General features: G+C 36.1%; 1 protein-coding gene across 1 annotated transcript in view; it reads left to right on the top strand.

Moving 5' to 3' along the window:
* Nucleotides 1-12,605, top strand: part of LOC120532848 (acetyl-coenzyme A thioesterase) — a 156,790-nt gene that overhangs the window by 111,398 nt on the left and 32,787 nt on the right. The window contains exons 7-9 of the mRNA XM_039759273.1: nt 3,515-3,634; nt 10,893-11,037; nt 12,235-12,290. Coding sequence (XP_039615207.1) covers nt 3,515-3,634; nt 10,893-11,037; nt 12,235-12,290 — 321 coding nt within the window. The remainder of the gene's footprint in view (nt 1-3,514; nt 3,635-10,892; nt 11,038-12,234; nt 12,291-12,605) is intronic.

The following is a 12,605-nucleotide window of genomic DNA, read 5'->3' as shown; positions in this document are numbered from 1 at the left end:
TTATAATTGTGTATGTGACAAATAAAAAATCTTTAATCTTAAATTATCTCTGCATCACAAGATTTACAAATTTCTATTTAACACTAGAATCCCTGAAGCCTACGACAAAACTCGTAATCTCATTCCACCTTAAATCCCTCGCACCTCTCCGTCAGCGTCTTTTGTTTTGTAAATGAGTCGATCAGCACAAGCAGCAAGCAGCCTGCTGTCATCCCCCGCCTTGACGGAGCTTAACTCAGGCAAAAAAATCTCCCAGCTCAAGCCAAGGCTCCTTATCTACGTGTAAGGTTCCTAGAGTTGTATAGGGTAAATAATACAGTATATCATTACTTGGAATACATGCATTTTATGTGTGTTCCGTGTCTACAAAGATCTGGGTAAGTGTAGGATAAAAGGAAAGGTAAGAAATGCTGAACACATACCTAAAGCAGAAACCTTTTCCAGGTTATACTAATAACAAGTATATAATGTATGAAGACTTTAGTCCAAATATCAGATAAAAACACTTTTATTCAAGAATATAACCAAAGAAAAAAGAAAACATTTGATTTACATATTAGCTGGCAATGAGTTAAAAACCCAAGCTCAAATGTCAATTGACAGAGACTTTTACGTGTTCTTGAATTGTGTAGAGGTAAGAATCGCTGTCTTATAATCAAAAGGTCTCGGTTTGAGACCTGGCGCTCTGCGTTTTGAGTAGTAAGCTGCTATTATTATTATTATTACTATAATATAATAAAAACATACATTTGATTTAAGTCTTTAACACCCGGTGTAAATTTTGGCTACTTGTAAAAGTTAACTCTTGTTTTTTATCATTCAGTTTTATTCACTCAGTGACTTTCACATGGTACAATGAACTTGCCTCTCCCTCTCTGAGTTGAAGGCATTTATCTCTATTCTTTTCACAAGAGCAGCGGTGTGGCTGATGCCTGCTCAGAACTATTTGTTGTACCGGAAATCAAAGATACAATGTCCCGTGACCACTATCAGACTATTATACAGCATTTGCACTTTGACAACAAAGACACCCGTGCAGAACATGTGAAAAATGATAGGTTTATTGCAAATTCGGACATCTGGCAACATTTTATTGAGAGCTGTGTTTTGAGTTACAGCTGACAACAAAGACTTTCCTAGTCTATGGTCATAAAGCTTATGGAGCTGGACAAAGAACAAAGGTTGTCTAATAGACTGCTGCACTGTGCTTGGCACCATAAAGTAAAATGGGACTTACACCTGCAGCTAAAGGTCACTTCAGTACGTGAGCAATTCACCACGCTGTTGTTTAGGTCTTTATTTCTAAAGAAAACTTAATTTGAACAATTTGTATTCAGTTTTTTCTTGGATAAAAAATTCATTCAAATGACAAGTTGATGTGAATGTCCATGTGTGAAGAAAAGTAACATCCACCATAGACACTGCAGTGTCTGTTTGCTCAAAAGACAACAAGAAAAAGTGATTGAGCTGTGTCTGTGTGTATGCTTTTATCTCTTCAGTGCTATATTTTACAGTCAGTCAGTCAGTCATTATCCAACCCGCTATATCCTAACACAGGGTCACAGGGATCTGCTGGAGCCAATCCCAGCCAACACGGGTGCAAGGCAGGAACAAATCCTGGGCAGGGTGCCAGCCCACTGCAGCTATCGTTTACAAGTACAATAAATTTACATTGACTCTTACAGACTCAAATCAAATGTATGTTTTTATTATATACTGTAATAGTAACAATAACAGCAGCTCACTACTCAAAACAGTAAATGCTAGGAGGACCTGGGATGGGGTTTCTCTGTATGTTTAGCATTTGTTGCTCAGAGGTTGATGCACTTGCTGCTTCCTGAGCAGCTCTTCTTTTCTCCACCCTAGTGGCCCGCTTCTCCTCTTCTTTCGTCGGCATCTTTTCATGTCACAACTAATTAAGTCAGTGTTTGTGTTGCAATTACTTAGTATGTTTTCTTTAATTTTTCACTTAAGCTGGCACTTTAAGTCTTCAAGCTGCCTCAAGAATGATTTAAGATATAAAGAGGTAGGGGAAGTGTCGGCGAAGGTGTACACAAGCTGAGAGTTGATTCTACAGTACAATAAAATAAATAAAAGGATTAATAATTCCAAAACTCTTCGTTATTAATATAAAGCTGTAGTGCAGAGTTTCAGCATAGTATACGTGTACCAAATTTCAGGCTACAGGTTATTTGAATTTTGACCTTGAACTTCTTGGGTTGACCTTTGACCTTGGAGGTCAATCATTACCCCGAAAGAGGATAGTAGACGTCACGTAGTATATCTGTACCAAATTTCAGGTCAACAGGTCAAACAGTTTGCGAGCTAAAGGTGATTTAAAATCCTGGAAAGACAAACGGACAGCCACGGTAGCGTATTATATAAGAAGACATGAAAAAAGTTTTTGTTTTAGTTATGTGTTCGACATTTCTTGCCTCGCATTTCCTGTCATCCTGCATTTACACAGACCATTGTATTCCAAATAATGATATATTATTTACCCTGTAAAATTCCAGATACCTTACTCCCAGCTCCTAGGATTTTGCATCTGACTTGACTTCAGCTGCCTCAGTGGGGTATGAGTGAGCAGGCCACTTGCTGCTTGTGCTGATTGACACATTTGCAAAACAAAGACGCTGATGAAGAGGTGCAAAGGAATTTAAGGTGGCCCAGCATTACGAATATTTTTGTAGGCTTCAGGGATTCTAGTGTTAACACTCGGCACACAAGGGTGAATGTCAAAACAAAAACACAAAGCCAGTGTCTTAGTCTGAAGATCTGCTGTTCAAAAATGTCCTTGTTTAACTTCCCCCTGTTATTAAACTGATCTTCTTTTCTTTATTTTTGATCTGATGACTGGATAACAAGCTACTATGCACTACTACCTTATATTATAATGATGATGACACAATCTTTGCATCACATGCCTTATGAATGCATAACACAATGGTATAGCCCAAGCAAAAAAATACTCACAAAATGGCAGCATGTGCAAATGATAGTCATAGCAATAAAAAGAATAAAAACATTTAAAAAAATCAAAAATTGAGGAAAAATAGTTCTATATGTTCCTACACAAATATTAATAACTGTGTCGCTGCAATGCTGTAGAATGGAGTAATGTGCAGTCCAGGGTGGCATCCTGTCTTTAGCCTCATACTCATGGCAACCTATTGATGGAAAATTGAACTGAAAAATGAATGTGTGACTGGATGCACAAATTATCAGCATAGGTCTGTAAATTTATATTATGTATCACAGTGATGTCTCCAAGTTACAATTTAAATTTTACTTCAATAAGATATATAGAATTGTCATTTGGAAAATTTCTGAGAGAATACCAACTAATGATCATTTTGTTACATTTGAGGATCACACTATTGTGCTCCATCATATGACATAAATGGACATTCACAATTTGGTGTGCTGAGTGATATGTGCTATATTTTGTTTTAGCAATATTTATCTTTAAAGTACCTGCTTTTTAAAATAATGTTGTTCTTGTTATTCACAGTCGCCTGTGTGGGTTCTCTCCCATCCTAAAGTCTGTTGATATGTTTAAATTCAGAGGACCTTCTACTGTAGGGGATCGACTGGTTTTCAAGGCTGTAGTCAACAACACTTTTCAAAAAAGGTATGCGTCTTTCCATGGGAAGATGAGTATAATAGGTAAGAGACCATTTTTTTGTTGCTGGTATCAGCCTGATTTATATAATGTTTCACATAGAAAACTCAGAAATGCAAAAAAATTCTCTTTTATTGTTGGTATTATTTATAGCACTGTGTACTTTTAATGGACCGAAGCATGTGCCTTGAAGAATAATAAAGAGATATAAAGGGTTAACTCAATTGATCTTTGCTACAGGCACACAATGGATCATGAATACTGGCATGCCAAATGCTGATTTTAGCCATTGTTTCAGCATCATAATACAATGCAATACAATACAATTTATTTTTGTATAGCTGAAAATCACACAAGGAGGGCCGCAATGGGCTTTAACAGGCCCTGCCTCTTGACAGCCCCCCAGCCTTGATTCTCTAAGAAGACAAGGAAAAACTCCCAAAAAAGACCCAGTAGGGAAAAAAATGGAATAAACCTTGGGAAAGGCAGTTCAAAGAGAGACTCCTTTCCAGGTAGATTGGGACTGCAGTGGGTGTCAAAAAGAATGGGGTCAATACAATACAATACACAGAACAGAACAAATGCCATTTTCATTTTGTTTCCCTAATTATCAGATTACAACTAGACTTACAGGATATATTGAGTTATGTGATTTATTTTAAAGTAGTTCTAAAACACGGTTCACCATCTTGCATTTTTAGAGCATCTTCTCCAATTTAAAAAAAGAAAGTTTCAGGGATATCAATGAGTTTCATTATTTATTTTTTCACCATATAACTTGTGGATGTCAGAACTGTGCCAGAATTAGTGCTGCACCAAATTGGGACCTGTATAGTGTATATACCTCCCAGTCCCAGAATCAGCCTAGTTATTCTCCTCTGGATTTTCTTTTACACTGCTTTGTCTCTTTTGTACCCCAGAGACTAATCTGTACACAATATTCCAAGTGAGGTTCCACTAGTGGGTTATATTACTTAACCATAATCTCCCTTGACTTGTACTCCAAACATCATGACCTATATAACCTAACATCATTTTAGTCTTCTTGAATTCTTCAGCACAGTATCTTGTTGTATGTAGTGATGAGCCCATTATGATGACTCTTAGATCCTTCTCATAAGGTGTGATTATGAAGTTCTTTTAATCTATAATCATGCTTCACTTATCATAGTACTAGATGTTACAGTTCTTGTCTATCTTGGCAAAAATAAAATGGCTTTAAAGATACCAGGGGATTCACGTATAACGCCGTGTGTAGAACTCGCACTATAACATGGCGTAAGCACAAAAGCCGAAATGTGCTTAAAAAATCCAGATGCAGGAATCTGTGCGTACTCCAACTTCCACGTTCTTCCACTACATAAATCCTGATCAGTAACGCTCGTGCACGCGCTTTATGTAACGCCCCAACTCCTCCCAAAATTACGCCTCTTTGAATATGCAAATGAATATAAATCGCCCTTAAGCTCAGCCTTCTGTGAAAAGACAATGAGAAAAGCACGGGGGAAAATATAAGAATTTCAGCAAATACCAAGTGGAGGCAAAGGAAAAACATACTATTTGTTCAAATAAACCGTGGTATAATCAACAAAAGGAAGTTGATCAAGTGACATAGTGTGCTGGAGAAACTTGAAAGCTCACGTTCACAAAATCACGGTGCTGGAAATAAAAAAGAAGTCACATATCAAAGTCGCCGTGAAAAGGCGAGTTGTAGCCCAATGTCTGAGTGTCATATGAAAGCTTATTAGGGTACAGAGAAAAAAAGGCACACAGTGGGGAAAAAGCACAAAATGTCAACTTCAATCTCCACATTTCCACTTTAATCACGTAGTTTATTTTGTCATTAAAGTAGAACATCATAAACGTCATCTTAAAATCGTTTAATTAACCAGTTTCTTAAATCACATCGTAATTAAAGTAGCACGTTAAATGCTTTGTTTTATGTGTGATCTTCTATGTGCTCTGTGTGTGTGAATCACTACTTGCTTCTTAAACCGTCTCTCTTCCTTCAACTGGACACAGAATCCATTACATTCGTGATATTACAGCTCTCTGAATAACTAAAATACTGAGATGTATACGTGATATCATTTTTATGATGATAGGAGTTAAAGCACGTTATTAAACATGGGTTTCACGGCGCAGTGATTGTGTGCGATTTTCGATGAAATAATTTATTGCAGCAGTACTCAGGAGCGGCTCTAGGCTTGTGGTGGCACTGGGCAGAGGAAGAATTGGTGGCTCCTTCGCCCGCCAATGTCAGTAAGGTAGCTTATGCACGGTGGATGGCCACGTCCTTTGCAGACACTGCATAGCCGCCTCGTGCTCATGACACAAGCATTTAACTTTTGCCGAAATTTGTTGCTGCAATTTTAGCTGTGTTGTTGTTTTCTCTTTCAGTTTTATATTTAATATATATTGGCGTAGCCGTCACTGCAGTCCTTGGTTTTCTTTCCCCAAATACCCAATCAGCTCTGTAATAGAAGTTAAGACATCTGTAAGCTTAGAGCGCCGATTCTTCAAAACATTTAAGGAACATTGAAATATCTTCATAGTACATGTTTAATTATTCTATCCTTCACAACACTCTCAGTGAAGAATATAGATTATTTAAATGAAGTTAAAGTTTTATCTGTATAATATAATAAACATATTTTGCTGCATTTCACCTTAAAAATGATATTGTCATCATATGTAAATACGCGCTTTATAAAGTGGCTCAGATTGTGCGATATTATAACTATAGTGCAAGTTTACAGTGGGGTGAGTGTACTTATAAGTACAAACAGTTCTACAAGGAGCAATTGATTAAGTGCGTTTCAAGTTCTTGGGATGAAACTGTTTCTGAACCGCGAGGTCCGTACAGGAAAGGCTTTGAAATGTTTTGCCGTAGCTGAGACAGCGTGTCCTTGAAGCTGTATACCGATAATTCTCTTTCCGATCAGCTGCTGCTGTGATTCACACTCAGATACAGTGATATAAATAATCAGAGTGGTGCAGTGAGAGTTATATGGAAAAAGATGATCCGCTGTGGCAACTCCAAACGGAAAGAGCTGAAAGAAGAAGAAGAAGAAGAAGAAGGTGCAGTGACAGTAACAACGCTAAAGCAGTTATGGTATTTGGAATACTATGGCTATTCCCTGGACCATTATATTGTTACAAGTTAATTACAATCAGATGCGTTACACTAATAAACAATACGCGGTTAGTTTCAGTGTATTTATAAAGCCGCATCAGGAAAATAAGGTGTAACAACAGAGGAACAGTAGCATTGCTTTGACGCTGGGTGCCGCCAGTCTGCAAAACCTAGTGGAAAACTTGCGTACGACAAGGTATGAGGTACAGTGGAAAAGTGCGTGGCTTTACGCCAAGTGTAGGTTTTATACATCGAGATTTGAATGTGGAAAAGTTCTTATGCAAAATTTCTGTGCGTACGCACCGTTTATACATGAGGCCCCAGGTCTTTAAGGATATGTCTACTGCTGTGCAAACTGGTGCTGTTATAGTCCTAGGTTTAAGTTAAGCATTTTAATTGCAGTGGTGTTCACTTATTTGCCATTGCCACATGGTTTTTTGTACTTGTACAAGACATGACATGATGTTGTCTTCCTAAACTCAATTTGGATGGTAAGAATCGTTACTATGTCCTCTGGTACAGCCCTCTGTGACTTTGTAGGCAAAAGGTGTTTTTAATGGTCTTTCAATGAGCTTAGGCACTTCTGTTGCTTTCAAGGAGTAAGGCTTCTTCTTCCAGAATGGTTAAGTCACTGTCACAGTTCTAAAGCTTGTTGAACAGATCTAAGAGAAAATGTTTCAGCAGGTAGCTCAAATGGACGTCTGAGTGTCTGGCTGCAAGCAGAGAGTGATTTGAGTCCCTAAGAAAGTGTTAAAGATACATGCATCTACTTCCAGATACAGTTCAGCATCTGATTATAAATATGTGAGTGTGCCCATCAGAGTGGGCAACAGGGTTAACTTGCAGTTGCAAGCTCAAGGTGAATGTAATTCTAGGTACGTCTTTGTCTGGAAAAGTGTGCAGACATGCCAGTTCATCTCTGATTAGCATTATTGATAATCATATAAAATTCAGAAGTCAGATATCCTACAGCAGATAAATGTCAGGCTAAATGTAGTCAGGATATGACTTTCTCCATATTTAGAAAGTCACCAGAGTTTGAATTTACCAAAATATACGTAAGATACAACACCTCTGAAGTTTATTTTTGACATTATTCTGCTTTAACCCTTACAATATCTTTATCTGCAGACCCAATGCTGTGCCTTGCAGGCTTTTTTGAACCAATTGCAACAACCAATTTTAGGTGCCATAAACAACACATTTTTCACCTCAAATCTGTTTTATATAATTGACCAATATATATAACTTTTAGAACAGATGACATTTAGGATGATTTTATAGACTGAGAAGAAACAAAGCACCTTAAATTCAGAGAAACATACAGTCATAATCAGAATCATTCTTACCCCTGCTGTTTATAAGCTTTGCCCAGCCTCTTGATGCTGATTGATCATTTGACTTTGTTTAGTTTTGGCATAATACCTGTGTGGTTGTGGAAATAAATCCTTTGCATGGCATTGCACACCATACTGAAAAGCATTTCCTTATTTGATGTTTGTTTTATAATTGTATTATGAAAAAATCATGCGTAAAATGAATATGCAAAATACAATGAAATTCAATGCATATTCATGTTTGTAATTTCATCTTGGCACGGATAGTCTTCCATATGAGAAGGCCAGTACATATTTATCAATCTGTATGTACAATCTGTACATATTTATCTAGGGACATGTGAGGCAGTCTGAGTCAAAACTTTTTAATTATGTTTGTAATATTTTATGTCAATTGGTTTCTTTTTAATGACCATGTTCCTTTTTCTTGGTTGAATCAGGCAGAATTTCATATAGAAAACAATGCAACTGAGCTTTGCACTTACAAAAGACACTTATTATAGAGTATGTAACTTATTAGAAAAGGGCCAGCAGTATTTTTGACTGTCTGAAATTCAAAGAGATAAAGAATTTCCTTAAAGAGTGTCATCTACATGGGTTGCCCTAGTAACCAAAACACAGGTTTTTAAAGATTGCATAAGTGCTGCTTTCAAATACTTTGGAATTACTCTGTTTTAAATTTAATTGTATGTTATCTATCTTTGACTGATGCAAAGTTGCACTTTCATTGTGTTCATCATCTGCACTGCTAAAAATTTTAATCTTAAAATGTGTTTTGAGACACCTCTAAGTACTAACTCAGTTTTGCATAGTAATATATCAAGAATGTTGATTTGTTGAAGGTTGATTTGTTTCAAACCTTTTTTTGTAAAACTTGAGTTATTTGTATGGAATGCTATTTGATTTTAGTAAAATCAATGAAATCTAAAAAAAGAATCTGAGACAAATTTTGCATTACTCTTAGATTTAAAGAAATGTTGGAGTGCAATATATCTGAAATAGATAGATAGAGATAGATAGATACTTTTATAATCATGGGTCATTTCATTGTCATTTTTTATTGTCTGATGGGTAAAAATGCACAAGTACTTTCATTATGCAGAGCCCATTTTAACCAAATCCAGGCTCATGCATTTTGCAGTCTGTTTTACCATTCAAAGAGGCGTCTTATTTAGAGCCTGTACATTATCATGTAGTCCTGGAGACCCAGTCTTTCCATACAGGAACTGGTCTTCATTTAATTGTTATCTTTTCATACAATTTATAAATGAATACTGCTTTGTTTACTTTCAAAACTATTTTAATTCTATTAATTAAATTATATATTTTGGAAAATTTAATTATTTCACATTTTTAGTGTACAATTTAATCCAAATAACATAACAATAACAATAATTTGCAGATTCAACCAAGGCTTATTTGTTTTTTGTTCCATAAAGACTCCAACTTCCTCTCATATCCCAAAGAACAGTGCAGTTGCCAATGGTTAATACATCTGAACTGGTGTAGTATGAGTGAAGTTGGTTTTATGAGTCAGTGTACCTTACGTTGTACTGCTATCCTACCCATGATTGCTTCCTTCCTTGCATCCCTGGCTACCGCAACTCTTTATCGGAGTAAACAGTTTCTGCAGTTAATATGACAACATAGATATTGCTTTCTGCATGAAAAAAACAGACTTCTGGGATTCATTTTTGAGAATTTTAAAGATGGTGTACATTTTCTCAAATAGTTTCAGTTGTTCAAAATGCTAGCATTGCATGCTTTCTTTTACAGGCAACAACACATAGTGTCAATAATGTTTCAGGTTCAAAATTCTAGATTATTACAGTTAATCCAAGTTAGGCTCAGGAGTGACAATTAATGATCCGCTTTACAGTGTAATGGCTCAATAATTCATGGGTCAGTATTCTGCTGCTATCCAGTGGACGAAATAACATTATACTTCAAAAAAATCACGAATAATTCTAAGCATTTGTCACTCTAAGGTAACTCCCCCTCATCGATTTTCATTGGTGACACACAGCCTTCAACCAAAACACAGTAGCATGTAAATCAGAATCTGTAAATCCAGTTTTAGAACAAACTGAAACTGAAACATTAGTTGAATCAAGTGAGAGTGATGACAATGTGAATTTTTCATTATATGTTAACATGTTATGTCATATTTTCTCTTCTTCATCTGCACTTTGCAGGGCTTTTGACAGATGTAGATACAGAGTGAATAAAATGGTTAATGAATTATGTTGTTGACTTATTTAGGCAAGCTATTTATACTACGGTGAAGAAGGGGGCTAATGAGATCACACCAGCAGCAAATTCACCAGAGCCCCATTTGTTTTCTGTTCCATAAAGACTCCCTCCTCTATAACCCACATCCCAGCCATGATTGGTTCCATTCTTGCTCCCCATGCTGCCAGGAGATACTCTGGCTCTCACAATTCTTTATTGGATTAAGCATTTTCACCAATTAGATAGATAAAAAGAGATAAACTTTCTGCATGAAGAATCAGACCTCTGGTATTCATACTTGAGAAGTTCAAAGATGCTACATTTTTTCTCATATTGATTCAGTTGTTCACAATTGTGAATTTTTAAATTTAGTACAAAACAAAATAGCATTGTATAATTTCAATTACAGCACGCCAGTATAGTGGTCAACTCAGCCTCTTCATGGATCCACCACCCTGGGTTTGAATCTTGTGCAAGGTTGATGTCCGAGAATGTTATACTAGATGATTCTACCCTTTGAAGCAACAATTTGTTTTTTTTAACTGTTTTGTTCACTTTCCAGTGTCGAGGTGGGAGTGAGGGTTGAAGCTTACAATATTGAAGAATGGACTCAAGGAAAACCTCGGCACATAAACAGTGCTTTCCTCATCTATAGTACTTCAGGAGTTGACAATAGACAATTTCCTGGTGTTAAATATACAACAAAGGTAACTTTTCTTTTTAGAATCAGGTGATGAGGTGATTCCCAACATGAATGAGAGACTCTCTATTCATAGTTCAGTAGATACTTTGAACAATTCATAAATTGCTGAGTTTTTGGCTTGGATTAACAAACTTCACTGTCTCACTCTGTTATAATTCTTTCTTAAGCAACTGGAGTTTATGCTTCTGCTAGCTGCTATGGTCAGGTCAAAGCATTTCAAACTTAGTTGATTATGGATTAATATACTGCATACAGTATGTAATGTTTTATATATAATATACTGAGATTTAAATTAACCCACAGGCTCAGTTATAAAGTGTTGAAAATAGCTATATTGTGAATGAATTGCTTTGCCATTAAAAATAAATGCATCCATCCATTTTCTAAACCTGCTTATCCAAATTGTGGTCAGAGAGATCCCAAGCCAATCTCAGAATACATTTCAGGGGTGTTGGTGATAAAGAAAAAGAAAGCTAAAAATTTGAACAATTCTCCTCACTTGGTTAGGATTTTAATAACATAGATGGTTATGTCTGCTTTAAACTAAATATTTAGATTGATTTTGTTCTGCTTATTTTGAAATATAAACATACTGTAAAAATTAGAAAAAGACTGAAGGAAATGTATTCCCAATTAAATTTAGCCAAAATACTTTCTCTGGTATGAGGTGTTTTATTAATGAGAATCTATGAACCAGTGTGACTTGTGTTGAGTTCCTCTTCCGGATAGCTCGGCTAAGCCATTAGCTACTAAGCTCTTCCCTAGTCTAATTGAAAAAGGATTATAATGCTACTGAACCTTCATAGCAATTACATCGGATTACTCCAAAGATAGACATACAGGTTAGTTTTGATATGTTAATTTTAAGCAATTTTTCCACTGTATGTCTGAATGGTTCCTTTCTGTATCATTTGAATAATTAATCCTTTTCTAAGGAAAGCTTCTGTGTTAATAATTCACTAACCGTAAACTTCCCGTCAGTGAATTTACAAAGATTTTATAAATTGTTGTCTTTAAAATGAGGATCAGTAGTCCAGGAGGCTCCTAGTTTACATATCAGCTCAGCAACCAACCATCAGTTTGACCTTTCCCTTCTCTTGATGTGAGCTTTAAGTTTTTTTGATTTGCTCTGTTATTTAGAATGTTCACAACCAATGCAATAAGAATATTAACAACCAATTTATCTGCTTGTCTTTTAAAGGATGGGCTCCGACGATATGTGGGTGCAATTGTTCGAAAACGAATTAGGGTGGCCAGGTAAGTGTTGTTCTGTACAAGTGCCTCAAGTGGCAATATATAACTGCAGGTGCTCTATATTTAAGACCTATTTTTTTAATAAAAGTGTGTTGTTTGCCCCTGTTGTTTTGTACACTGTGATACATTCATATCAGCTCAAGAACAGTAGGATTGAGTATTACTGTGACTTAACCTTTAATATCTATATTCACTTTACCTTTGCTAGATAAAAATTGTTATTCTGTCTCATAAAACGTAGTATTAATGCAGTCTCTTAGCAGTGCACCAGTGCTTTTTCCATCATTTTTACATTTTGCTCATTTTTCAACCACAAAT

This window comes from Polypterus senegalus, chromosome 7 (genome assembly GCF_016835505.1).
Source record: "Polypterus senegalus isolate Bchr_013 chromosome 7, ASM1683550v1, whole genome shotgun sequence".
In the NCBI taxonomy this organism is placed as follows: domain Eukaryota; kingdom Metazoa; phylum Chordata; class Cladistia; order Polypteriformes; family Polypteridae; genus Polypterus; species Polypterus senegalus.
This window is presented reverse-complemented; position numbering and strand designations above follow the sequence as displayed.